We start from the raw sequence: 27,485 nt of genomic DNA on the forward strand, positions 1-27,485 counted from the left end.
TGCCAAAGAGAGGAAAGCCAATGAGACTCGGAGAAAAAGCGCCAATCACAACATGGCGGTGAGAATTACGTTAAATATTACAGCACGATCACGTGATTATCCGTTACCATGGATGCGCAGCCTTTTCCGAGACGCTTTTGGTGCTGATGAACTTTCCACTAGGTAATTTCTTGTGCGGAATCGTTCTGATTTCAGTTCTTTACATCTCATTGCATGCACAGGTCATTGGGGTTTCGCAAGTGGAGACCTAGTATGTAGTTAAGACTTTGGGCAATGCTTTAAAGGGGAACTCGACCCCCTATTTTTGTAGTGATAGAAAATGGAATTTTAAACAACAGTCTTGTGTATTACATAGTTTCAGTGAAATGTATTTGTACTTTGGGGCAGTATCTGTCAGGCTGTCTATTTTGTGCACTACTTGTTCTGACCCCTGACACAATGTAGGGTAAGATTAACAGACCTGGTGGAGAACTGACTGCTACATTGGTTTTAAAGCCCCCTTTCTATATATATATAAATGGGGATTCCTAGAATTGCTAGAATGTAATATATATGATAGTACCACTGTCCTGCAGCCTGTTTGTGGAATTTACGGAAGGTGTGCACTTGTGAATTTTGTCACAGGAAGATTATGATTTGTCTACTGCAGCTCATTAAATGTCTGGTATTTCTCAGGCTATAGAATATATATTTATTTGACATTGTAGTAGTTACACTGTTATGTAGTAGTTACACTATTGTGTAGTAGTTACACTTTTATGTAGTAGTTGCACTGTTATGTAGTAGTTGCACTGTTATGTAGTAGTTGCACTGTTATGTAGTAGTTACACTGTTATGTAGTAGTTACACTATTGTGTAGTAGTTACACTGTTATGTAGTAGTTGCACTGTTATGTAGTAGTTGCACTGTTATGTAGTAGTTACACTGTTATGTAGTAGTTACACTATTGTGTAGTAGTTGCACTGTTATGTAGTAGTTGCACTGTTATGTAGTAGTTGCACTGTTATGTAGTAGTTACACTGTTATGTAGTAGTTACACTATTGTGTAGTAGTTACGCTTCTCTTCCATACTTCAGCATGTGTTCCCAGTTGTCTGTGTAATACCGCTGCGGTAGTATGGGAAAAATGAAGAAAAAAGACAGCAAAAAGGGAGAGAGGGAGAGATCTGCACAAGACACCCCTGAGGAATGCAGCTTTAAGTTATCTCCAGTTTCCATCACTCCATCTGAAGAACAACATTCCCATTCCTCTTCCATGAAATCCATTCCCCAGGAAGAACACATGAAGCAGACTGAACCTCCTGTTGTGACTCCTGCAACAGATGTGTATGAAGAACCTGTGCTAACTCAACTTATTGTTGAAAAGTATGTCAAATAGTTTGTGCTTTCCCTATCAGTAACAGCTGCAGCTTTCAGGGTAGCGCATCCTCTTGAACCTGCCCATAGGTACCACTCCTTAAATCCCATGTATGAGAAATGCAAGGAAATAGGGTGGGCACCACTATGCCTATTGCTAAGCAACTAAGACTTACTTAGAAGGTAAACATGACACCAATTCTGGCAAATTTTCGGGCCAAACTGGGCCCTTTATCAAGGCATTAACCCCGGCAGGCGGGTCTATAGACTGTTTAGCACTTGACACCTGAAAAAGTACTAAGATTACAGCATTGTGCTGAATATGAATAAAGACATTATTATCCAAGACTGTATAGATAATGGTGCCCTTAGTTGCATGGTACATGCTGGTTTAATTCTAGTGAAGCTCTACTGACAGGGGGAGTCCAGCCAATAGACTGTCTAAAGTTAAAGTTCCCAACTGCCCCCTGCTACCTTTCCTGCAGGCAGCTTGGAGCCCCCCATCATGAGTATAAGGTGTATTGTGTTGAATCTTTACTGTAGAACCACCAGTTGGGTGTTTAAAGAAATACTTTATGCAGTGATTAAATAATCATTTATGTTTGAAACAGAAGCAGATCAATCTATAAGTTTGGGGTGGAGTCAAGCAACACCATTGATTCAACAAAACAGCATTAATGGGTGTAATTACTCCACTGACTTGGTCATTTTGTAACAAAAAGATATAAGTAAAAATTTGTGACTGTATTTTTATTAATTTCTTAGATATGAAGGAGAATTGCTAAATGGATTGTATGAAGGGGAAGGTGTTGCATATTTTAAAGATGGAAATATTTATAGAGTAAGTATATCATTCCATAATGGAAACTAATATCTTATTATAATATCCTCATATTTTACAACAGGGGTACATTATTTATTATAATGCACAAGTTTAATTGAGCCATGTGACAGAAATTACTTCACTAAGCACCGATTGTAACTGATGACCTTACCATAATGATATAATTTACAGGATATTTATGGCGTTTGTGTATTATATATATATATATAAAACAGTCCACACCACAGCACCACACTCCAAAATCTGCTGCTCTGCAGTTGCCCCTGTGCACGGGATATCATATAAATATCAAAATAAAACAGCCAGCACCAAGGGTCTTTGTGTTTCAAAAAATCTCTTGAATATCTTGATACCTTGAAAAAGGTCCCAAAAGGGACCGAAACGTCGGTTGTACATGCAATTATAATACACGAGAGATTTTTTGAAACACAAAGACCCTTGGTGCTGGCTGTTTTATTTTGATATATATATATATATACTACTGACTTACAGCTCATTGAATAAGTGCGATTCCATGTTGTGACAATAACTTTTGCTTCTTTATGTATGCAGGGAATGTTTTCTGAAGGGATGATGCATGGCAAAGGAAAATACACATGGAAAGATGGACTGACATATGAGGTAAGATTCTAGTTTCACTCCATGGACAGGTAGTAGAGCTCAAGATCTAAAAAAAAACGATAATACAGTCCCTCATTAATACATCAGCGTCAACTCCCATAAACCTGACTTTAGCCTTTCTATGCATGAACTCCTTTATGGGCCAAAATGAAGACAGACCACTGCCTTAGCCTTAACATGGCTACAGATGTATGTAAATAGGGTGATAATGGTTACCCTGTTATAGACCTAGGTACGGGATCTGTTATCTAGAATTCTCGGGACCTGGGGTTTTCCAGATAATGGATCTTTCTGTAATTTGGATCTTAATAAGTTAAGCCTACCACAAAATAATTTAAACATTAAATAAACATAGTAGGGCTGTTCTTAATTATATCTTAGTTGGGATCAAGTACAAGCTACTGTTTTATTATTACAGAGAAAAAGGAAATCATTTTCAACAATTTGAATTATTTGAGTAAAATGTCTATGAAAGAGTCTATAAAAGATGGCCTTTCTGTAATTCTTTTTACTTTTCGGTTTATCGCAATATTAATGCATAATAAATGGAAGATAAACAGAGTTTTTTCACGAAAAATTAGTTTCCATGCAAAAAAAACACGAATTGTGAAAAAAAGAAATACGAATGTTATAAATGCCCCCTTAGGGGCTGATTTACAAACCCACGAATTCGAATCTGAATTGGAAAAATTCCGATTGGAAAACGAACATTTTGCGACTTTTTCGTATTTTTTGCGATTTTTTCGGCGCCTTTACGACTTTTCGGAAATTATCGCGACTTTTTCGTTACCAATACGATTTGCGCGAAAAAACGCGAGTTTTTCGTAGCCATTCCGAAAGTTGCGATTTTTTCGTAGCGTTAAAACTTGCGCGAAAAGTTGCGCTTTTTTCGTAGCGTTAAAACTTAAAAGGCGCGACATTTTGCGCAAGTTTTAACACTACGAAAAAATCGCAACTTTTTGCGCAAGTTTTAACGCTACAAAAAAATCGCAACTTTTGGAATGGCTACGAAAATCTCGAGTTTTTCCGCAAAAATCGTATTGGTAACGAAAAAGTCGCGATAATTTTCCAAAAAAATCGCAAAATACCGATCATTACGAAAAAAACGCAATCGGACGCATTCGGCCCGTTCGTGAGTAAGTAAATGGGCCCCTTAGTGTAAAATAAAATATCATCATAAATGCTAACTTACTATTTTCGTTCTATCAAAGAACTTATGGTCATCATTCACTACAACTTTAACCAAAGTGTGCATTTGTTATTCTAGGGAGACTTTTACATGAACTTTCCCATGGGACACGGTATATATAAATGGTCTGATGGCAGCCAATATGAAGGAGAAGTGTATAAGGCAATAAGACATGGGCATGGCATTTTCACATCCAGTAATCAGAAGGTTTCGTATGTTGGAGACTGGCATAAAGGCACTCGGCATGGGAAGGTAAAGGATTGTTGCTCTCTGGTCGGAAACTTGATTGCTGCTCTCGGATTGGGTTATTATAGCATCACACCTATATTGTTTCCCCCACCAGGGGTGTGGGCTAATAGGGCCAGCACTCCGGTTGGGGGAGACAGCCAGCGCTGGGCTAACCATAGCGGGAGGGAGCTTCCAGTGTGGACGGCCATGTTGGTTGGCGTGCATGTGCATAATAAGCAGATCTATCCACTAGCTTACTATGCGCATGTGCTGGAAGGGGCTTTTTTTTTTTTAAAAGAAAAAACTATGGTTTGCCCTATCTGGAGTGTGGGCTCTATTAGCCTGCACCTCTGGTGGGGGAAACAATATAGGGGTGATAGGTGCCCTTTAAGAATTCCCTGATGAGTCTTTGGTTACTGCCTAAAAACAAATCTCATTTACAAGTTTTTTAATGCTATGTCTACTACCAACCCATATTACTCTTGCATATGCATGTTGGAGAATATGGGTTAGTAGTAGGTGTGGCATAAATAAACTTGCAATTGAGATATTCACCCTCAAGTAAATTGTAGTGGGGAAAACAATCAGTGAAAAGTTATAGATAATACACTCTCATTTTAGAGGCTACAGAGTGTTTCACTGTGATTAAAAGGAACTACTGATATTTAGACATTAAAAGGGGCCTTCACAATGACAACAGAATATTGTAGATTACACTTCCCAAAGCACTCCTACTGATAGGTACAATAAATAGGTTTGAGGAAAAGTTGAAACCTTTTAGCAAATCATAAATAACAAGTTTACTCATATTCATATATCTTGAACTATTTCTATTATCTGTTATCCTAATGCAGGATGTTGGGAATGGGTATACAGGCAGAGAGAGGGGGCATTGACATCTGCAAATCACTAACCACAAATCTATTTGATTTTTTTTTTGTACTTGCAGGGAGTTATTTACTATAATAAAGAGGGAACCTCATGGTACGAAGGAGACTGGATATCTAACAAGAAGGAGGGCTGGGGAGTGCAGTGGTATGTACTATACAGGGTATTGGAACAGCTTGTGCTGCACTTAGGTGTGCACATACAGCTACTCCAAGATATCCCATTTTATTTACATTATGGTTATTAAACAGGTCATGGCCTTCCTATGGAAATTCTTGCCAGAAATCTAAACCAAATGTGCTTGTCTTACAACCAAAATATAGTAACATATCTAATGTATATACTTTCATTGCTTCTAAGAGAAGAACATTTTTTATGTCTATTTCTTTGTAAATATTGTTATTTTTACAGCTTTATCTCTGGCAACATTTATGAAGGTCAATGGAAAAACAATATATTTCATGGGATGGGGAAAATGAGATGGCTGACATCAAACGAAGAGTATGCAGGGCAGTGGGAAAACGGCATCCAGGTAGGATTTACTAAACAAAAGCAGCAGTCTTGCAGTGAGATAGTAGGGTTCCTCTTATTTGCAGGGTGCTGTATTCTTCCTGCACTTGAATAGGATGTAAGGTCAGTAAGAAGAGCTTAATGTACATATAACAATACCCTAATCCAGGGGTCCCCAACCTTTGTTAATCCTGAGCCACAGTCAAGTGTCAAAAGACTTGGAGAGCAACACAAGCATCTTTAAAGTTCATGGGGTTGCCAAATAAGGGCTGTGATTGGCTATAAGGTGGCTTCAATACACACTATCAGCTTACAGGAGGCTTTATTTGGTAGTAAATCTTGTTCTTATTCAACAAAAACTTGCCACCAAGTCAGGAATTCAAAAATAACTACCTGGTTTGGGAGCACTGAGAGCAACATTAAAGGGGTTGGGGAGCAACATGTTGCTCGTGAGTCACCCTTCCTGTTTCCATTTACTGAATCATGATAGAATATGAATATTCTACAACTTCTCATACTTTAATGGAAATATTTATTTATTTTTCTATTAGTGATACCTTCTATTCTCAGCAGTATATCTCACTGTATTTTTAATTGCTTATTGTGCAGAACGGCTCTGGTACCCACACTTGGTTTTTACGGAGGATTCCAGGTACACAGTACTCGCTGAGGAATGAATATGTTGGAAACTTTGTCAATGGCATACGCCAAGGGCAGGGGCAGTTTTATTATGCAAATGGTGCTATGTATGATGGAGAGTGGAAGAATAACAAGAAACACGGACTGGTAAGTTTAGCTCTATTGCTGAACACTTATCCATAGGAGAAAGGAACTTGATAGCCATATAAATAACTTGCTGCAACCTGCATGAGTTAAAAACAGACCATTAGCATGGCTCAGGTCAAGCACCACTGGATAGACATGAAGGGCATAATGTGATTAAAAGTAACCAATTAGATGTTTGACCAGGTAACCAGTAAATGCTACCTGCTTATTGGTTGCTATAGGTTACTAGACAAGAAGCAAACTTAAGACCATTTATTACTGAAGCATTTGTCAGTGTTGGTTAGATTACTCCCACTTGGACTTTCTAGCTAACATTCTATATAAAAAGGCTCTGGTTCAACTCTATTTATCTTTCTGTATATACCCAAGGTAAGTTGGAAGGGCATTATATGAGTTCCAATCCTTTTCTGATTTCTGGACAGATAATATCATCCAGCTCAGCACTTTCTACCAAACTTGCCTGACATCTGCCTGCATGTGTGTTGGCCTTAAAACAATCTGAATCTTCTGGAAATCTATCAGACGGAATAGCATATATTGGTCCTCTGGGCCACCATGTGTGCTGGATCACTTATGAGAAGCACATAAAGAGAATAGTTAACAGCAAGAATTACTTTAGGGCAACATGTTTTGAGCTCCACAAACCCTTTGTCAAACAAACATCATCTATGCTGCCAGACTGGCCAGTTGATTATTTTGCATGCTTGGTGGATTTGCCTGTGTATGTCCAGCTAAAGATGTGGCCTCTAGTTTGTGCCCATAGTTAGGCTTATGGGGGTAAATAATACCTTATTATTGAATGCAAAACTTCCCTAATAAACTTCTATAATATTCTATATAATTTTTGCAGGCTCTCAATAAACATTATTAAAAGTTGTCTTTACATCTGTGTTTTCTTAAATTCAGTGATCATTTTTTCTTCTAGGGAAAGTTTGTGTTTAAGAATGGGCAGATTTATGTTGGAGAGTTTGTGGAGGATCAGATAGCCGAGTATCCGAATTTCAAGTACGATCGAGTGAATACTCCAGATCTAAGTGGCATCCGGACACAGAGTTCCATGAATTTGGGTAATTCAAGTAGGCAGCATTAGGCCAGGAATACACATTTAGTTTCCAGCTATCCTTTGAAATGTCTGCAATAGCAACCAAACAGCAGTTCATATAACAGTTCTCTTAAACGAGAAGGAAAGGTTGAAATCACTGGGGGGCGGGACTTGTATTTATTTACCTGATACCCCAGGTCAGTGCCATGTTAGCAGGAAACTGACCTGGGATACTTCTCAGCAAGCACCATGGAGTGATCCTCTTTTGCTGCTTTTTGGTTCTTTGGTGTAGACTAGAGGATCACCCAGGCCACGGCAGTTTTCTACTAACAGGAGCACCAGCCGTATCAGGTACGTAATTACAATCACTGGGGGGTTGCCTAACTTTTGACACCCCCAGTGATTTCACCTTTTCTTTAAAGGAACAGTAACACCAAAAAATTGTGTATAAAAAAAAGTGTATAAAAGAAAGTATATAAAGAAATTGTTCTTCATTCAGATCATGTCCCAGTCAAGCTTACAATCTAAAGTCCCTATCACACCCCAAGTAAGGTCAGCTTCAAACCGCTTCAGTTATCCTGTCTGTTTTTGTGGAAACAAATGTGCATATTAATTAAATAGTGAAACTATTGTTGAAACTGTGCTCATCACATTTTGTCAGGCCAGTTGGTGGGACCTTATTTGCACTATACACATTGCGTGTAAATGAGCCCTACTATGGCTCAGTAAGCTCTAGCAACACAATAGAAAGAACATCTTAACTATGATGCACACAGTTGCAGCAATGGGGTCCAGGGTTCAGTTCTCTTTAGGACAATATCTTAATGGAGTTAATATGTGTCTCTATGGGGCAGCTTTATCAAAGTGTGAAATTTGAGCTCACCACAGAAAAATTCACCCACTCTCTTTTCATTCTTATGGGATTTTTAGAAGCGTATTTATCAAATGGTGAACTCTAACTTTCACCCATTTATAAATATGGTGAACTGTTGTGAGCTATAGTTTTACCATTTGATAAATATGCCACATAGAGGAAACATATCATCTACTTGCAGATAGTTCCCTTAGTTTAGCCCCTCTCACAAAAAGGCCCAAATTAACCATTTTTTTGCACTTTGCACACTGTTTGGAGCATGTGAAGGATGGACGCATGCGTCTGTGCCTCATTTTTTGGAGCACTGACAGTGTTAAGGTCCCCATACACGGGCGGATTATAGCTGCCGATATCAGTCCCTTGGACCGATTCGGCAGCTAATCGGCCTGTGTATGGGCAGAACCGAGCGGCCTGGCCGACCGATATCTGGCCTGGCCAGGTTAGAAAATCCAGTCGGATCGGGGACCGCATTGGCTCGATGCGGTCCCCGAACCGACTGCCCCATGGCCGCAAATGTAATCCGATCGTTTGGCCCCACCCGATATTACCCGATATCGCCCACCCGTAGGTGGGGATATCGGGGGAAGATCCGCTCGCTTGGCGACATCTGCACCAAGCGCCTGATTTTTTATCTGGCACAGAGAATAGCAACCCAGCAACAGGGATCCAAGTTATCTGAAAGTGAGCACTAAGAACTCTTGTGCTCCTTAGTACTCTTGCATTTTTGCCCCAGGGGTAGTAAATTACTTCTAGTAATTTTCATGTGTAGAAAAACTGCAGTGGTGGCAGCATCCCAAAATGCATCCAATAAGCCAATAGGGAGCATTATGGACAGTACTTATTATAAAAACACTAATATTGTTGTACTACAACTTTAATCAACCCATAATAAGGCGCAGGCTGAATTTCTCTTCTGTTTACCTAACTCAGTGGTACCTTTGTTTTTTTCTCAGCAGGAAGTAGTACATCCAGATACAATACTGGCATTCCAAGTTTAGCAGGGTCTTATATTGAGCTTGACTTATCAGCACTATTATACTCATTCCCGGAGGAGGACAGGCAAGAAGAACTGAAGCAGGTATATGTGTGTTTTTGTAAATTCCTTGAAAAGTAACTCTCTTACACCAGTCTGCTACTGCCTATTGTATTGGTTACATATACTGCAGTGCATGTAGAAACACAAATGCACAGAAGGAAAACAAATGGTGCACATGTGATTTCTGACCAGAGTATAGTGCTATGGTAAGTGCAATAAGGATAGGGTTTACACAATAACATAGAGGTTCAGGATAGCTACTATTTTTAGCTCCTTTAAAATAATCCATCATTATTGAGTTTATCTGCCTTTTTTGCATAGGTTGTGTACAAAAATATGTTTGTGTCATTTAAATGACTTCTGGTAAATGCTTGTACATTGCATTATGTGCAATAACTCAGGTGGAATATGCCGTTCTACGGAACCTCACTGTCCTGCGTAAGATCTACAAATTGTACAGCCAGCTGGGAAGTGATGGCTCCCCTGACAATACCCTTCTCATGACAAAGCTGCAGTTCTGGAGGTTTCTGAAGGATTGCAAGTTTCATCACTACAGTATCACACTTTCGGAAATGGACCGTATCCTAACCGGTTAGTTTATATATATATATTTATAAGACCTGGCACTGTAAGATGGTGGGTATACAAAGCATTAACACAGATGCACATGCACAAAGTCATTTTGACATTTTACTGCCAATAGATTCATTACAGTGCCACCTATAACACTATATTTATTCTGCAGAAAGCTTTACCATATCTGAACCCTAGAAGCTCCCTCCATTTGTTAAGATTGCAGCTGCCATTTTAGCTTGGTCTCCGTAGCTTCTTGCTGCAGCTCTAGCCGTTGGTAGCTCAGATCACACATTCTGATGGGAGGGGGAGTGAATTATTTTGAATTCTTATGGGAGCGGGGAGCAGGAGAAGGGAGAGGAGAGAACTGTGCAGACTCCGGCTCTGGGAATGAAGCATTTTTCTGAGAGAGGAAATCTAATACCATAGAACATGTTTACAAAACAGGAGACAGGAAATTGTGTGTTTCTATTGATAGAGGACTCAGTGCAGCATTTCTGTGACTGCTTATGGCTGTATTTACATAGACCTGTCTCATAAAGCTTACTTAGTTTTTACCTTTCCTTCTCCTTTAAAGGAGAAGGAAAGGCTAATAAAGAGTTAAAATTAATCTCAAGCTGCAGGCATACCTTCAGTTGTCTCAATAGTGCCCTTAAGTCTCCCCATATTTCCTGTTCAGATGATCAGAAGCCAAACAGTAAGAAAAAATGCTGAGCTGTGTAAAGAAAGTTCCCATAATGCCTCACTCCTGCACAGACACCCAGACCAAGTGAACATGCTCAGTTTGTAAGACTATGAGGAAGCTTCCTGCTGATTGGCTCAGATCCACATTCCTAAGGGGGAGGAGTGAGTTCTTAGCATTCTTGAGGGAGGGGGGAGCAGCAGAGAGGAGACAGCAGAAAGCTGCGTGTCTCTGGCACATGAATTACAGACACAAGAAATCTTTTGACAGAAAAGTCAGTGCAGCGTTTCTGTGAGTGCTTATGGCTGTATTTACATAGACCTTTGTGATAAAGCTTACTTAGTTTTTACCTTTCCTTCTTTAAAGAAAACTTCTCAGAATATACACATCATTAAACATCTGGTACATAAAGTTTAACCAGGCACCTGCCTAGTTTTGCTCATTTCGGAGGTGTGCAGGCTGGATGTGACTCTCCAAGAGATTATTATGGCCCTCACACTGCTCGAGAGCTTGAGTGATCTTTTTGGATGACATTGCCATCATCATATAACAATCTTGTCCCTGAACATGTGGGATAGGGAATGCCTGGCCCACTACAGTTGGACAGCACTATTGTACAGGAAAGCATGTTGTGGGGATTAAGTAGCAGAGCTCTTCTGTGCATGAAAAAAAATGCTTAGGTTTTTACTTTAATGCAATTTTGTTAAAGGAACAGTAACACAAAAAAATTAAAGAGTTTTAAAGTAAATGAAATATAATATACTGCTGCCCTGCACTGGTAAAAGTTTTGTGTTTGCTACAGTAACACTACTATAGTTTATATAAATAAGCTGCTGTGTAGCCACGGGGGCAGCCATTCAAGCTGGAAAAAAGGAGAAAAGGCACAGGTTACATAGCAGATAACAGATAAGCTGTGTAGAATACAATAGTGTTTTATCTGTTATATGCTATGTGCCTGTGCCTTTTCTCCTTTGAATGGCTGCCTCCATGGCTACATAGCTGCATTCTTTATATAAACCAAAGTAGTGTTTCTGAGGCAAACATACCAGTTGTACCAATGCAGGGCAACAGTACATTATATTGGAATTTCTTTCATACACTTGAATTTTTTGGTGTTACTGTTCCTTTAACATTTTCCTCCAGATGATGTTAATTTTTAGTACAGGTACCCTTTAGTCAGTTTTAAATATGCCCCAACATGATCCTTTATTTCCTTCTTTATATTAAGCAGAGCTACCCAATGAGGTCCACTGGCTGGATGTAGGCCTCCAAGAGATTTTTATGGCCCCCAGTACACTCAAGGGCTCCTTAGACCTCTCTTTATGATATTTTAATATAATCTGCCCTTGAAAAAGATGAATTGTTTCACTTCATTTAGAAGGTTGAATACAGGGGTGTAACATTGTGGGCCCCAGCAGAAAAAATATTCTGGGCCGATGTTCCATGCTTGTGATGCTTGCACATAGATTTAGACTAATGAGCCAACCAGCAATATACTGCCTTCCCCACTGCTCCACTCCTTACTGGGCCTCTGGTTGAACAGCACAGATATAAAGGCACAAAGGAGAGCAACCATTATACATATACATATATACATTTACATACAGGGAGGCTATAGCCACATTATATTTTTTTTGCTTTGGCAATTTTGTAATATGTAAATATATATCACAGTATAAAAGGGTGTAGGAATGAATGAGGTGCTGTTGTACTTTGATGCTTTTCATTAAATGGTCAGTTACTGGAGCAGCTACAAGAGCAGTGTGACTGGCAAATACAATGGCAGCAACCACTTTGTGACCCACTTAGGTTGTCACGATAGGGTTAGAAATGCGGCCCAAGCTTTTTAGCTTGGTTGTTGTCTTTTTTACCAGTTAAGGTTATAAATGATAACAGTATTTAAAAAGCCAATGATTGTCTGCTCAACATGGGAAAATAAGGACTATGAAGTTATAATGGTAAAATCTTAAATGGTTTTGGCTTATAATAATGTATTGCAGCTAATCAGCAGTTAGCTTTCTACTGGTTTGACCTGGTTGTTTGCATAGGAACTGGATTACAAATAAAATATATATTTTTTTACAGTAGAGAATACTGATGCTGAAGAGGTTCATTCGCCCCATTCCACAATGCTTCTTCGAACCTTTTTGACTAATATTATCTACTTGGCATACCACATCTGTCAAACAGAAAACCAGTAAGTACCTAAACCTCCGTTACAGTAGGTGCTACTGGGCCTTGGGCCAAGCTTGCTAGACACCAATGCGTCCACTTAACCAAGCATGTGGAGGTGGCCATAGATTATTAAGTAGACATCCATTATTATATGCCAGCCTATGCACTGTTATAAAAGCACTGACCAACCACCTTATCCTCCGTAGAGAGAAGAACATGTCCCTTGCTGACTGCTTTACTAAAGTCATGGTGCAGAATATACTTCCCCATGCAACTAATATCAAAGGTTTGTGCTTCAGTGGGCTTCTCTGTGTAATAATCCTTTTGTCATTACATTAACTGAATTCACTTTTCTCATCTGTTTTCTTTGATAGGGTTTCTATTTCCTGATGCTCAGAAGGCTTCCTACGCCATTTCTTATATTGAAAAGTCTTGGCATATCTACAGAATCTACTGCATGCCAAACACTTTCCACCCCTATGAACCGACCATGAAAATGAGGCACTTTCTGTTGCTAATGAATGTAACTATTTATTAATGCTGTGTAATTTTCCTCCTGAACTTGTCCTTGAACATATATATATATATATATAGAGAGAGAGAGAGAGAGAGAGAGAGAGAGAGAGAGAGAGAGAGAGAGAGTGTGAGAGAGAGAGTGAGAAAGCCATGATTATTCTAAACATTTATATCCTATAAATGTTTAGTCATATCATTACCTAGAGTGGATGTAATTTGTGTCACAAGACTATGCCAGCTCAGGATTGTACTAATGCATTCCTTTTGGATGCTGTGTCTGCTTGTTTTATGAAAACAGGATTTAAAAATCACAGGACTGACAGCTACAAATATTGTTGACATTTTGGCAGCAGATGACCCATGTGTGCGTATTGACCAGGAAGTGAACCTGGAATTGGAGGTAATAGTTACATTAAAAGAAACTTATGACAAAGCAGACAGATCTTTTAAAAATAAAGGTTTGATTACCAAGTAATATCACTAGCTACTGCTCAGTAAGCCAGTACTGAGGGTTCCAGATTCAGCAGACTATTTGCTGTACTGGAACTAATGGGAACTAGTGTGGAAAATAATTTGGACAGCACTGCCTCCCCATAGATCAGAATGGCATTTGAATGCTCAGAGCAGCCAAACACATTCTAATAAATTGACATTGGTATCGGGTTTGATCACTGCATGATATGATTCTAGTGGCAGCCGCAAGTCTCTGACCATTGTTATAAACAGCCATCTAAATGACTTTGTTCTTTAATATTTAGCTAACGTTTCTCGAGTTCTTTGAGGCGCTCCTTGGCTGTGCTTCCATATGTGTTACTGAAGAGCAGATAAAGCAGTCAGAGAGCGAATTGTTGAAGAGAGAAGAGTCTCAGGGGAGCTCGATTGGGGAAGTCACAGCTTATCTAAAAGAAGGCCAACCAGAGCATGCTTTTCAGGTTAGTGCTGTCAAATGGTGCCATAAAACTTATATCTCCTTATTCCTTGTCCAGTTTTTGAACTTCATTTAGCAGTTGTCATCAAAGAACCAATGCCTCACAAAGTGTTTATAATAATATATCTAAGGCTATAGTTCTAGAATTTTGGAAAAGGAACATCCTTAGGAACATTTTTGGTTTTGATTCTTGTTAAAGACAGAGCTGTCTAACACCGTCAGTGCTTTATTCAAGGGAAAAGTGGCAGGTCTTTGTGCTCCAAAATGGAATGAAGAGGCCTGCGGCATTTTGAAAAAAAAATCCGCCTTACACTGTCCAGTTTAAGATAAAATGTGACTAATAGCTGTCATTTTATTCTTATTCATTTAACCAGCCCCAAGCTGACATACCGCAGGACCTCTTTCTGAGAAGCTCCATGAACCTTAAGGATAAGAGACAGAGCCCACCTATTCCAGTCTCTTCTATAAGTGAGTTTTCATGACACAGTCGCATTTCCAGTTCCAATAACACATAGCAGTGCTGAGCTCATTTATTAATGCTGTTTTCAGTATAAGCAAGCCCATACTTGCCATAAGCAATCCACTGTTTTGGGGAGATCCAAATAGTTTCCAGATACAATTGCATTCATCACAGAAGTATGGAAGTGTTGTTGTGGCCATGCACAGACATGTACAGTATGAAAGTGTGCCAGTGGGTAAATGTGTACAGTGTATAGACCATTCCCAGACCTTTCTAGGCCTGAATACAGCAGATTCACTGTTACTATTAAAGGAAAAGTAACATCAAAAAATTTAAGTGTTTTAAAGTAATTAAAATATAATGTGCTGTTGCTCTGCAAAAAACTGGTGTTTTTGCTACAGAAAAGCTACTATATAAATAAGCTGCTGTGTAGCCATGGGGGCAGCCATTCAAGCTGGAAAAAAGGAGAAAAGGCACAGGTTACATAGCAGATAACTAGTAGATAAGCCCCATATAATGAGGGTTTATCTGTTATCTGCTAAGTAACCTGTGCCTTTTCTCCTTTAAATGGCTGCCCCCATGGCTACACAGCAGCTTACTTATATAAACTATAGTAGTCTTTCTGAGGCAAACACACCAGTTGCAGCAATGCAGGGCAACAGTACATTATATTGTTATTACTTTTAAACACTTTCATATTTTGGTGTTACTGTTCCTTTAAATGGACAGTATACACCTAAGGGCAAGGTTACACAAGGTGGATTGTCAGCCTGTGGATAAGCAAAGGCCTACAATCTGCCCCTACACTTGTTGATTTTCTTGTTGTGCCTCCACCCAGAAGAACTGAATCTGCCGGGTGCAGGCACACGCTGCCAAAATCCACCAACTAACCAAGTCTTGCATTTGTTGGTGGATATCGGCTGTGTATAACTGTACCTGGGTGGCTTCAATGCTTCCTGGTGCAGGCACAATTAAAACATATTAGGGGCAGATTGTCAGTCTGTGCTTATCCGCATCTGATCTGACAATCCACCTCATGTGACCTTGCCCTTAAACACATTTGTTAAAAGGCCTTGTGTTAAATCACATTCTGCCTATAGTTTTAATTTGGAAAATCCACATTTCTCTATTTTTTTGCCATCATAGAGTAATCATTTAAAAGTTGGGCTATTTTCATTGAACTTATCACCCCTACTTTATAAACAGGGCAGTTCAGAGCTTTCTATCTACCTTTCAACATACAAACCCCTCCATTCTCTAAGCACCAGCCTTTGAGCAGCTCATTATCAGAAGCTTTTCAGTGGACAGGTGATTGGTTTTATCAGCTTCTTTGAAGTTCTGGTGGATTAGGAAGTGACAGGAAGTGCTAAAGTAAAACTGGTTTCGTATTCTTGTTTAGTGCCAGAAATAAAAAAAAAAAACATAGTTATTTCTTAATTACATAGTTACATAGTTACATAGGGTTGAAAAAAGACCAGTGTCCATCAAGTTCAACCCATCCAAGTAAACCCAGCACACCTAACCCACACCTACCAATCTATACACTCACATACATAAACTATAAATACAACCACTAATACTAACTGTAGATATTAGTATCACAATAGCCTTGGATATTCTGATTGTTCAAGAACTCATCCAGGCCCCTCTTATAGGCATTAACAGAATCTGCCATTACCCCATCACTAGGAAGGGCATTCCCCAACCTCACTGCCCTCACCGTGAAAAACCCCCTACGCTGCTTCAAATGGAAGCTCTGTTCCTCTAATCTATAGGGGTGACCTCTGGTGCGTTGATTGTTTTTATGGGAAAAAAGAACACCCCCCATCTGCCTATAATCCCCTCTAATGTACTTGTACAGAGTAATCATGTCCCCTCGCAAGCGCCTCTTTTCCAGAGAAAACAACCTCAACCTCAATTAAACCAATAGGCAAAAAGTTAACCACAAGCCATATTCATTGAGCTCATGTTGAAAAGGAACGTACAGCATACTGTCTTTAAAGCTGAGAAATGTTGATGTATCCCAGGCACAAACAGTATAATCTGGGTACAGCATGAGTTCAGTACTGCTCTATGTAAAAGTGTGGTTGTATTCAAACTGTGCTTCCCTGTGGGTGAGTATATAAATGGATAGAATGCTGAATAAGGATAGAAATAAGGATAGACCTGTTATTCTGAATTCAGTGCTTAGGCTAATGGCACATGTGGTGTTTTGTGCACCACAGTTTTTCAATGTACGGCAGGTGCCTAAATACACTGTGTGCCATTAGCCTTATCCCTATCCCTTTGGCTACAGAACCAGATACCCAGCTTTAAAAATCGGGAGAGAAAGATTAGAACCTCTGTTGACTGGTAATGAAACGCTATGGGCAGATCTGCATCCAGCAGAGGAGCAGAAGTTTCAGACACAACTGTAGGTGGGAGCAGGGTAGAAGCCGTGGGGGGGAGCTGTGCCAAAGCTAAATAGGGAGGCTGCCATACTTGTAGCCATAAGGCAGGACCCCTGTTTGAACATTCCACACTTCAGTATGGTAGTTATCTGTCCCATTACATCCACTCCAGTACTTTGCTTCTGAAATGGATTCTTGCTTGTCCTTTTAGACTTCTGTCCTAATATATTGTGTAACATTAAAGGCCCCACAGAGTCCTTTTTCCTCCAGTAGTGACCTCTCCCCCTGCCAATACTCAGTCCTGGGGTTATTCTCATGTTCCTAAACCTGACGCTCCATTAGCAAACTCATTAGTTGATTTGGCTCATAATAACATCTGTACGCAGATGACACCCAACTCCCCACACCTGACCGACAGGTCACCTTCAGCTCATTCTCAGGTTACAAATTGTCTTGTGGTAATTTTAGCCTGGGCGGCAGAGTGACAAACAGAATGTGAACATGTCAGGGACTGACCTAGTTATCATACCTCCTTAATTATCACCATTAAATCTTTACTCCCTCTTTCAACAGCAACAAGCTGCCTGGCTGTCAGAATTTTTTCTCCAGCGTGTATATATTCTCCTACAATATCTGGTGCTAGCCCAGCTTCCCCATCAATAACCTCTAGTGTATTTGAGTAAATGTTAATTAGCACTGATATTTGACCCTGACACAGCTATTGTAGGCTATAGTATTCTGCGTTCCCTACCACTCCAAACTCCATCCATATAAACTGCATAAACCATAACTGTCATACAGCAAACACTGCCCGTTGTAAGATCTCTCTTCTGGCTCAGAAATAAACTCTGTATTCAGATATGTGGATAACATATTTTGTTGGGACGTGAACTCCCTAGCAGCCATTGATGTTACATGCCTAGTCTCCCCCATATGTAGCACATGTACTTTATACTTAACAGTTACAGTGTTTGGATGCAATATATTCATACTTGGCTATTAATGCATATAAGTACCAAGGTTCTAACATTAGGGGGCATTATAATACAATCACAAGTTGGTTAAAGGGGCAGTATAGCGCATTGTTCAAAATTAGTTCAGTGAATAGAAGTAATGCTGAATATACTTTGCACCATTGTAACATTTAGAATATACAATCATATTCCACAGCACTATACAAATCAAGTATACAGATTACACACAAATATTATCCGATATAGGAGGTAAAGAAGGCTCTGCTCAAAATATTAGCATTGATAAGATTGATCTATGTCCAGTGACTAATGGAACCTGGTCCATCTAGTGTTGCCAGGTCCAACATGTAATGGATTTAAGCAGTTATGTAATAAAGGATACTAACTTTGCCCAAGAACAGTAACCCCATAGCAACAAATCAGCAGGAAGCATTTACCAGTCACATGTTTTAAACCAAACATCTTATTGATTGCTATGTGTTACTGCTCTTGGGCAAACTTAGTGGCTTTTATTAAATATGGAGGTTAATCTGGAATATATATATATATATATATATATATATAGGAATTTATAGGCTCATCTTGCATTTACAGTGCGGCATGTTGTGACAGTCTGTTCTTGGTCGTCTTTTATTCCTATTTATATTCACCACTGGAGGGCAGCAGAAACAGAAAAGTCACCAGTTCCACAGACCTGTATCCCATTAGAATTTGCAAGTTTTAAGCTACCTATCCTCAGCTCCTGGCTAGCTCGGGGTATTAGGGGAGTTATAGTACAACCAAAGCAGGATGACTGATATTTGGAAGCTCTTGATTTATTATAGAAGTTAGGACCTTGGCACCAACACCTCTCCCTGTAGTCCCAGTACTCACAGTTACAGCACTTGCTGACCCATTGCAGGTTCTGTACCTCCCATAAAACTTACAGCTCATTTCTGCCCCAGTTCTGACCTAATTCCAACTTTCTATTATATAATGGGGCTGTCATATCACTTCATGCAGAAACAAACTCACCATATTGCTAAGGGGTGCTTTTCCCCTCTTAGACCCTGCTCGCTGGCAGTGGTAATGCTCATAATTAAAAATTACATTATTTTTCTGCTCTTTCAGCAATGGTTGCAGGGATATGTATGGGACTGATCTGCAATATCATGGGCAGAAGACAGAGTCTGATTAAGCTGGTGACATTGAGATAGGTTCTTTCCATATATACTCTTTCCTATACACACAGCAGAATGCCATATCTACCCTGTAAATATGTCTCTTGCTGATATGGTATACTTGAAGCTTTTCAGTAGAATGACTCTTGTTGTAGACTGGAGCCTGGTATAAAGATCATCTTACCAAACACAGGTTGGTTCCCTAATTCTGCATAGTTGTGAATTGAGACACGAGGGAGAACAAGAGAAGCCACATCGAACCCTCCCCAAGGGCCTAAATAGTATTTTCCTACAATAGCAGTGACTGTTTTGTTGCAGAGAAGCAGCAGAGAGAGGCCAGGGCAGAGAAGTGGTTCCATCAGACTGACATATTTTTCCTGAAGAAGTTCTTTCCAGCACATGAACACAAAGAACGACTGAAGGAAGAAATTCCCAAAATCAGGGAGAAGCAGGCTGAAGAAGCCAGACGACAGCAGATTAGAGAAGAGGAAGAAGCAAGGTATGATATTACTAGGTATTTGGTATTGGTAGAGGTCTCCTAGGGCCCACCAAAGAACCTTACACCCAGATGGACTTAATGGCAGATGGCACATACAGTTTATATAGATTCATGGTGGAACTAGGAAAGGGCTAATGGAAACCATCCCAGACTGGGACCTACTGGTAGATCCTCTGGTATTCTGACAGGCCAGTCCCACCCTGGTTGCAGAATACACCCACATGGAAAAATCATGTCAATCCATGTTTCTTCCTTTTCCCTGTTTGATTATGCTTAGGCTTAAAGCAGAAAGGGAGGCAGAAGAGGCCAAAAGGGTTGAACAGGAGTTGTTGGAAAAGGCCATGGCTGCAATGGAAGCAGAACAGGCAGCAAAGGCACAAGAAGAAGAACAGAAAAGTCCTCAGCCTCCAGTCACTCCTCATGATGACGCTATCATTATCCCACCACCATCTGGCACAAAGACTGCAACTGCAAGCAAAAAGAAGAGAAAATAAGGCTTTCAAATTATGGCTCTAGAGCACCTAAAATATAAAATGTTATACATAATATATATATATGCATATATAGAAATTTTACCCCGTGTGGGGATTAAGTCCTTTCTTAGCCGCCCCTTATCCTGCTTATGGTACAACACTGGGAACCGGGATCATTTGGTGCATTTTTTGTATGAACCAGGATTCTGATTACTTTACCTTATTATTTTTTTTCCAAAGGTTTTTATTTTGCATTTATAACATATAATCAACAATAAACAGAACAGCATTGGTTCTACAAACGTGTTTCATTCCTGTTACATCAAGTACACCAATATTAATCAGTCGGAGACTCCCTACTCGGATTGCTATTCAACTGCCGCTCGAAAAGATGGGGGACTTTGGGGTTCCCAATTGAGGGAGGGGTCATATTCTCAGAGGGGTGTCAAGATAATGTTAGTCTATAGCTCCAGCCCATTCTCCCCACACCTTGTCATATTTTTGGGGACACCCCCTTGCCGTGTAAGGTAGTTGTATCAGTGGGAAAAGGGCTCTGAGTTTGTTGACCCACCTGGTAAGTATCGGGTGTGCCATCCGTTGGTGGAGGATACACTTCCTGGCGTAGAACAGTAAGGTTCAGAAAAGGATACGTGTTGCAGAGTCAAAAACAATTTAATCCACAATCCTAAATAGGCATACCATGGGCATGTATTTTAGGGATGGATATTTTGATATATCGTCTATAACCTGTTCCCAGAAATGGTATACTTGGGGGCATAGCCATATTAGATTGGCCTTGGGGCAACGAGACAAATCTCCCGTGCGGTGTAGCCATAAGGGAGTCAGGTGATAATGGGCAGCCTTGGATAAAGAAAACTCTGGAGAGAGATGGCCATTTACATTGACTCTTGCTGCTGGTGCTCCTTACAACATTCCCACCCATTTGATGAACTGCTCGCCAAGGCCAAACTTCTCTAGTAGTTTCAGGCGATTGGGCCATTCAAAGCCTTTGTTGGTATGGTTTGAATGGATATTAGTAAATAACCTATGGATCTTTATATTGGTGGACCTATTTGGCCTGAAGCCTGTCTGACGAGCCCAATTAATTCCTCAGTTACTAGTTTCAATCTGTTACAGAGGAGTTTCACAAAAATTTTGTATCCACATTTAGGAGCAGTGTTAAAGGAGGGAGGTGGTCAGTTGTTCTCTGTCGCATCAAGCAGAGTTTTGTGAAGCCAGGGGGAGAGGAGTTCAGTGGATGCCATGTACCAGTTGACTGGAAGTCCATCTGATCCTGGCGCTTTGTTAGGTTGGAGTGAGTGCCTCCTGCACCTCCTGTAGTGTGATGGGGCTATTGAGTTGGGCCATAAATAAGGGGGGCAGTTTAGGGATGGGCACAGAGTCCATATAGTATGAGAGGGGTATAGTTGGCATTACTGGTATAGAGCTGTTGGTAATATTGTACAAAGGTGTTAGCTATGTGGACAGCCTCAGTGGCTGGGTAGGGTAGGACAACATCACTAGAAGAACTGGGACACTGGAGTGATGTCATCAGTGGGGAAGACCTCACTACCCGCTACAGGGGGTATTTGCCAACCCTGACCCACAGGTCTCGGGCCAGCCGCACAGCACTACACTGGTGCCAATTAAAATCTATGTTAGTAACTCAGCCCCAGTAATTCACCTCTGCAACAAGTAATTGTGCTAGGATAGTGTCATGCCACTGAATTTTGGACAGATGGCGCTGTGGTTATTCCAGATCAGCATGTGGTTCTAATGCTACAATGTGATCTGGGCAGGCCACTTTGGGATAAAAACTTGCCACCTTGTTACTGACAAGTAGTTTTTTTCCTAGGGCTCACCTGGGCTGGACAAAAAAAAATATTATAAATAAGAATTCAACATTTATTTTTCTGCTGCCATGCTCTTGCTCTACTACAGCTTCCAACAGCAGAGTCAGATTATAAAGCTGTCTAATTCACCTGTTAGCCAGCTCCCCAGGGCCAGCAGCCCTCTTAATACAAGAAGTTCCTCCAAAAAGAAATGTGCATGTTCTATGTATTCCCACTGGATGGCCAAATAGCATTGTCCAGTTCATTTAGGCTGATAACTTATATGAATGGAGTCAAATTAAGGACTCTGCTCACTTCCAGTCGTGCTAATGCTCAATTTACTTGCCAGAAAGAGGCACATTTTCAGTATGGACGGGCCACGTGAGTTGTCCAACTGGCCCTGCAAGGTGCCACACATGCCCATACGATCAGGCAGTACAGATGGAATCAACCTCACTTGGACATGGCTTATAGCTCCTGATTCTGGAGAGGGTGGGAGCTGGATACTCATTCAAGCCCTTGCAATTAGTTTTATTATAAATATATTTTAATGGGAAAATAGGGGAGATTTCATCCGTAGTAAACAATAGCTTAGAAAGCATGCACCGCCCCTGTGTCACTGACCAAGCCGTTTGAAACAAATTCTACAATTGGTCAGTAGATCGGTAGATTAGTTAGTAAATTCTAAAATTCCACTGGCAACAATAGGGGTCACCAGTGGAAAGCCCTTCACATCACTTTGATTTTACGGAAGCAATCCAAAGGGCAGATCTAATGCGGGCAACTTATCTGCTCCGTGGGTCCTTACCCTTAAGAAAATACTCTAACGGGGTGAATTATCAACACTTACATTTAAATTATTGCCACAATTTGAATTTTTAGGGGCTAAAACTCAATGTCAATGTGAGTTGTAATAGGCAATTTACTTTTTATTGTTTTTTCAACAGGTATTTAAAGGATACAGAAATAAAGAAAGAAAATAAAGGGTAAATATATTTACATAAAAAAAAGCAAAAAAAAGCACATATATTAATAAAATAACATAAAATGACAGTTGTCAAACTTTAACAATATTGTAGTATGACTAATATTTAGTTTGGAAAAATTTATGTGGTTTTTTTGAATGGAATCTTTTTTGGTAGAGCAGAATATATATCCCCATGTATTCGAGTTTGTTTCTTTCACACAGTTTAATTCGATCAATTTTTTTTGTACAGGTATGGGATCCGTTATTTGGAATTCTGTTATTTAGTATAAATTCAGACAGCTCCAAATTATGGAAAGGCCATCTCCAGGGCCGGATTTCTGAATAGGGCCCCCCGAGGCTGCCCCTTTTGCCACCCTCCCACCCACCTTGACCAACCCGCATCCCTCGTGCGCGTGCGTCACTTAACTCATACGGAGCATCGTGGAGCAGATGCGCTAATGTTTCTGCGCGTCCGATCCCCAATGCTCCGTATGCGGGCAAAATACCACCGCAGCTGGGCGGCATGCTGCCCTTTAATTTCTGCCGCCTTAGTCCCAGGCCTCGCCATCTCCCATGTGTTTCATTTTAATCGAATAATTAAAATTATTAGAAATGATTTCCTTTTTCTCTGTAATAATAAAACAGTACCTTGTACTTAATCCCAACTAAGATATAATTACCCCTTATTGGGGGCAAAACAGTCCTATTGGGTTTATTTAATGGTTAAATGATTCCCTTTTCTCTGTAATAATAAAACAGTACCTGTACTTGATCCCAACTAAGATATAATTACCCCTTATTGGGGGCAGAACAGTCCTATTGGGTTTATTTAATGGTTAAATGATTCCCTTTTCTCTGTAATAATAAAACAGTACCTGTACTTGATCCCAACTAAGATATAATTACCCCTTATTGGGGGCAGAACAGCCCTATTGGGTTTATTTAATGGTTAAATGATTCCCTTTTCTCTGTAATAATAAAACAGTACCTGTACTTGATCCCAACTAAGATATAATTACCCCTTATTGGGGGCAGAACAGCCCTATTGGGTTTATTTAATGGTTAAATGATTCCCTTTTCTCTGTAATAATAAAACAGTACCTGTACTTGATCCCAACTAAGATATAATTACCCCTTATTGGGGGCAGAACAGCCCTATTGGGTTTATTTAATGGTTAAATGATTCCCTTTTCTCTGTAATAATAAAACAGTACCTGTACTTGATCCCAACTAAGATATAATTACCCCTTATTGGGGGCAGAACAGCCCTATTGGGTTTATTTAATGGTTAAATGATTCCCTTTTCTCTGTAATAATAAAACAGTACCTGTACTTGATCCCAACTAAGATATAATTACCCCTTATTGGGGGCAGAACAGCCCTATTGGGTTTATTTAATGGTTAAATTATTCCCTTTTCTCTGTAATAATAAAACAGTACCTGTACTTGATCCCAACTAAGATATAATTACCCCTTATTGGGGGCAGAACAGCCCTATTGGGTTTATTTAATGGTTAAATGATTCCCTTTTCTCTGTAATAATAAAACAGTACCTGTACTTGATCCCAACTAAGATATAATTACCCCTTATTGGGGGCAGAACAGCTCTATTGGGTTTATTTAATGGTTAAATGATTCCCTTTTCTCTGTAATAATAAAACAGTACCTGTACTTGATCCCAACTAAGATATAATTACCCCTTATTGGGGGCAGAACAGCTCTATTGGGTTTATTTAATGGTTAAATGATTCCCTTTTCTCTGTAATAATAAAACAGTACCTGTACTTGATCCCAACTAAGATATAATTACCCCTTATTGGGGGCAGAACAGCTCTATTGGGTTTATTTAATGGTTAAATGATTCCCTTTTCTCTGTAATAATAAAACAGAACCTGTACTTGATCCCAACTAAGATATACTTATTCCTTATTGGGGGCAGAATCATTTATTTCATGTATAAACATTTTTTTAGTAAACTTATAATTACAGAAAGATGCCTTATCCAGAAAAACCCAGATTGAGAGAATTCTGGATAACAGGTCACATACCTGTATTAACATTTTTTTAAAAATAAGACGACTTTGCGTTTGGTAACATTTTATTCAAATTGAAAAAAAACTTCTACAATTCACAAATTTGATAAATAAGACTTAACTGTAATTTTGGGGGTGTAGATTGGAGTTGGGCCCTGCAAGCACAGCTCTGAGCAACTTGTTCCAAATGAAATGTTTTTTTTCCCAAGGTGCATCACTTCCGCCACCCAAATGACAGAATGATAGAAGTGGAGCGGCGCATCACCTGAGCAGGTTCTAAGTTCAGGAAGAAAAAGGCGATACCAGTGAATTGTATTTCGTAATGAACTTATCAGCAGTTATGCAAGTCTTGTGAAATATCCAGACTCTATAAATGGGCCACGGGCGTGGGGGGCTGAACATAGTAACATTTTCATCAGCGCGCTTGGAACACCAGAAGGGTAACAGCTGCCAAAATAGCCAAGAGAAGCAGCTGCCTGGCTACAGATCTGCTGACCAAGGATTAACACAAAATACACAGCGCAGCTATTTTACACATTACCGCCGTTTACTGAAAGACTGGGGGGAGAGGGGGGGAGCCAGGGGCATATAAATGTATGAAGTGTATTTGGAAAATGAGGTAATAAACACCTGGAAAAGCAACACTGCTTATAAAATAATCTGCTACATGCACAAGGGCTATAGTGGGACTGCCTCTTGTATAACCAGGTCCAGGCTGAGACCCCAAATTTCATGTGCACAGAGGCCCAAACAGCCCCTCTGGCATTTGCCAGAATCCGCAGATTGCCAGTCCGGGCCTGTGTATAACTGTCAGCTGCAGGTCTCTTTAAATAAGGGACAACTACAGTTTGGGACTTTTCCTTCTAACCACTATATCTTTCCCATAAGGAATGGCACAATTTGCAGGAGTGCAGGGCGTCCTTAGATGCAGATCTGCTTTCACCTTGTCAGTTAGTAAAATATTCACAGCACTTGTGCGTGCCCAGCTCACACGTAATTGTTGGACAACGCAGAAGAAAAAAAAACCTAAAAGCACAGCAGGGAGGCATGGTTTCAACCATAAGGCTGTAAAGGGGATCAAAGCCCAGAGAAGCTGAATCAGGGCACTTTTACATTCATTTCCTATTTTCAGTTGCTGATACTGACCAGTTAAGCCCAAAGCCTGGTATTAGCAGTCAGAAACTGCTAATATCTTAGCCACCACTAAAAGTAGAAAATACAAGTAGATTGCAATAGTGTTTTGAACATATACTTTAGCACTGCAAGGCAGAAGGAATGCAGAAGTGCTGTAATAAATAGTGACTGTCTATGGCATCTTACAGCAGCCCCTCTGGTATTTGCCAGAATCCACTGATTGCCAGGGGCCCAACTACTGGCAACTTACCCACCCCCCTCTTACTACCCCCGCCCACTGCAGATAGTTTGCAATAGATGCACAAATTTTCAGGGGCTAGAAAGTGGCTAAAGACCCTGTTTTCTCCATAGTTATGCCACTGTGTGTATGTGTGACGGATCAAAATTCATTGGTGCATTCTCTTGCATCTATAATTGCTTTTGGTTACGTTCAGAGGCACAATTTGGAGGGGAGGGGTTTAGATCCCTGTTAAAATAAATATTATAAAAGAATTTGCTAAAAGGACAAAGAAGTCCAATTCAGATATTCTTTAATACTTTGGGATTTCAAAAAAACAAAACAACTTTTTCCTAATGCAGGCTTATTAAGAGTAAGAGTGTGGCCAGTGGCAGATTTTCTCGCAGATGGCACTTCAGACTTCAGTGGTTTCCGCCACCCCCTCCAAGGCCTCCCATGCTTATAATAGTCAGCAGCAAGGCCTCATCCATCTAAAATGTCACTACTGAAATTACAGTTAAGGTTACAGATGTCAGCAAGTAGTTTTATCTGCTCCAGCAGGAATATTCGGGTGATTGGTCACAACTCACGCTTATGTATTGCAATGAAGCCTCCATACACCACAGTCAAACCTGGTGTGGGTTCCTGTGTGCCCATACATTGTAATGCATTCTAGATTCCCCTTACTGTAACAACTCTATTATGTTCTTGGAACATTAGAGTCTTTACTGTGAACCACTATTGCATACAACTACCACTAATTAAATACATTGGTGGAAGCAATAGACAGCTCCCACAGCGAAGAGGGAGGGATAGAAAACCTACCCTCAACTGGGGTAACTGTCACAAACCAGGCGTTTAATCAACGCCTTGCCAAATTCAACCAGCAACATCACTTCTATCCTCAGGAATATCCACTGGCCATTTTAGGTTCAGGTTTCTTAGGTTGGGGTCAGTTCCATTTTAATAAATGGGCAAAAGAGGCATTTGCCCAGAACCCACCAGGATAGCGCACCTTCACCTGGGATAACTTTTGGCAGAGATGGCAGACTCCTCATTTTAATCAACCAGAAGAGCTCTACAGTATGGTTATTTTCAT

General features: G+C 40.1%; 1 protein-coding gene across 3 annotated transcripts; it reads left to right on the top strand.

The window, feature by feature from the left end:
* Nucleotides 1-57: 57 nt before the first annotated feature.
* On the top strand, nt 58-20,501 carry rsph10b (radial spoke head 10 homolog B (Chlamydomonas)). Of its 3 annotated transcripts, none has more exons than XM_004917978.4 (19): nt 58-162; nt 1,077-1,364; nt 2,121-2,196; nt 2,752-2,820; nt 4,088-4,261; nt 5,187-5,272; nt 5,537-5,657; nt 6,245-6,421; nt 7,347-7,488; nt 9,291-9,415; nt 9,775-9,964; nt 12,714-12,825; nt 13,010-13,089; nt 13,178-13,326; nt 13,618-13,719; nt 14,078-14,251; nt 14,622-14,715; nt 19,550-19,730; nt 20,008-20,501. In XM_004917978.4, the coding sequence occupies exons 2-19, from the start codon at nt 1,117-1,119 to the stop codon at nt 20,222-20,224; spliced, it is 2,517 nt and encodes an 838-aa protein (XP_004918035.1). In that variant the 5' UTR covers nt 58-162; nt 1,077-1,116; the 3' UTR covers nt 20,225-20,501. The 3 variants fall into 3 exon arrangements, with proteins under 3 accessions (XP_004918035.1, XP_012826512.1, XP_002932021.2); XM_012971058.3 differs by having other exon boundaries at nt 12,717-12,825; XM_002931975.5 differs by having other exon boundaries at nt 9,294-9,415; nt 20,008-20,224.
* The last annotated feature ends 6,984 nt before the right edge of the window (nt 20,502-27,485 follow it).

The sequence above is a fragment of the Xenopus tropicalis genome, chromosome 9 (assembly GCF_000004195.4).
Source record: "Xenopus tropicalis strain Nigerian chromosome 9, UCB_Xtro_10.0, whole genome shotgun sequence".
In the NCBI taxonomy this organism is placed as follows: Eukaryota; Metazoa; Chordata; class Amphibia; order Anura; family Pipidae; genus Xenopus; species Xenopus tropicalis.

What these genes read in the sequence shown, in the direction of transcription:
- rsph10b (XM_004917978.4), top strand. Translation starts at nt 1,117, where the DNA reads ATGGGAAAAATGAAGAAAAAAGACAGCAAAAAGGGAGAGAGGGAGAGA. An exon ending in ACTTTCTGTTGCTAATGAAT is followed by an intron (nt 13,327 to 13,617) that starts GTAACTATTTAT and finishes TTATGAAAACAG; the next exon opens with GATTTAAAAATCACAGGACT. An exon ending in AACCAGAGCATGCTTTTCAG is followed by an intron (nt 14,252 to 14,621) that starts GTTAGTGCTGTC and finishes TCATTTAACCAG; the next exon opens with CCCCAAGCTGACATACCGCA.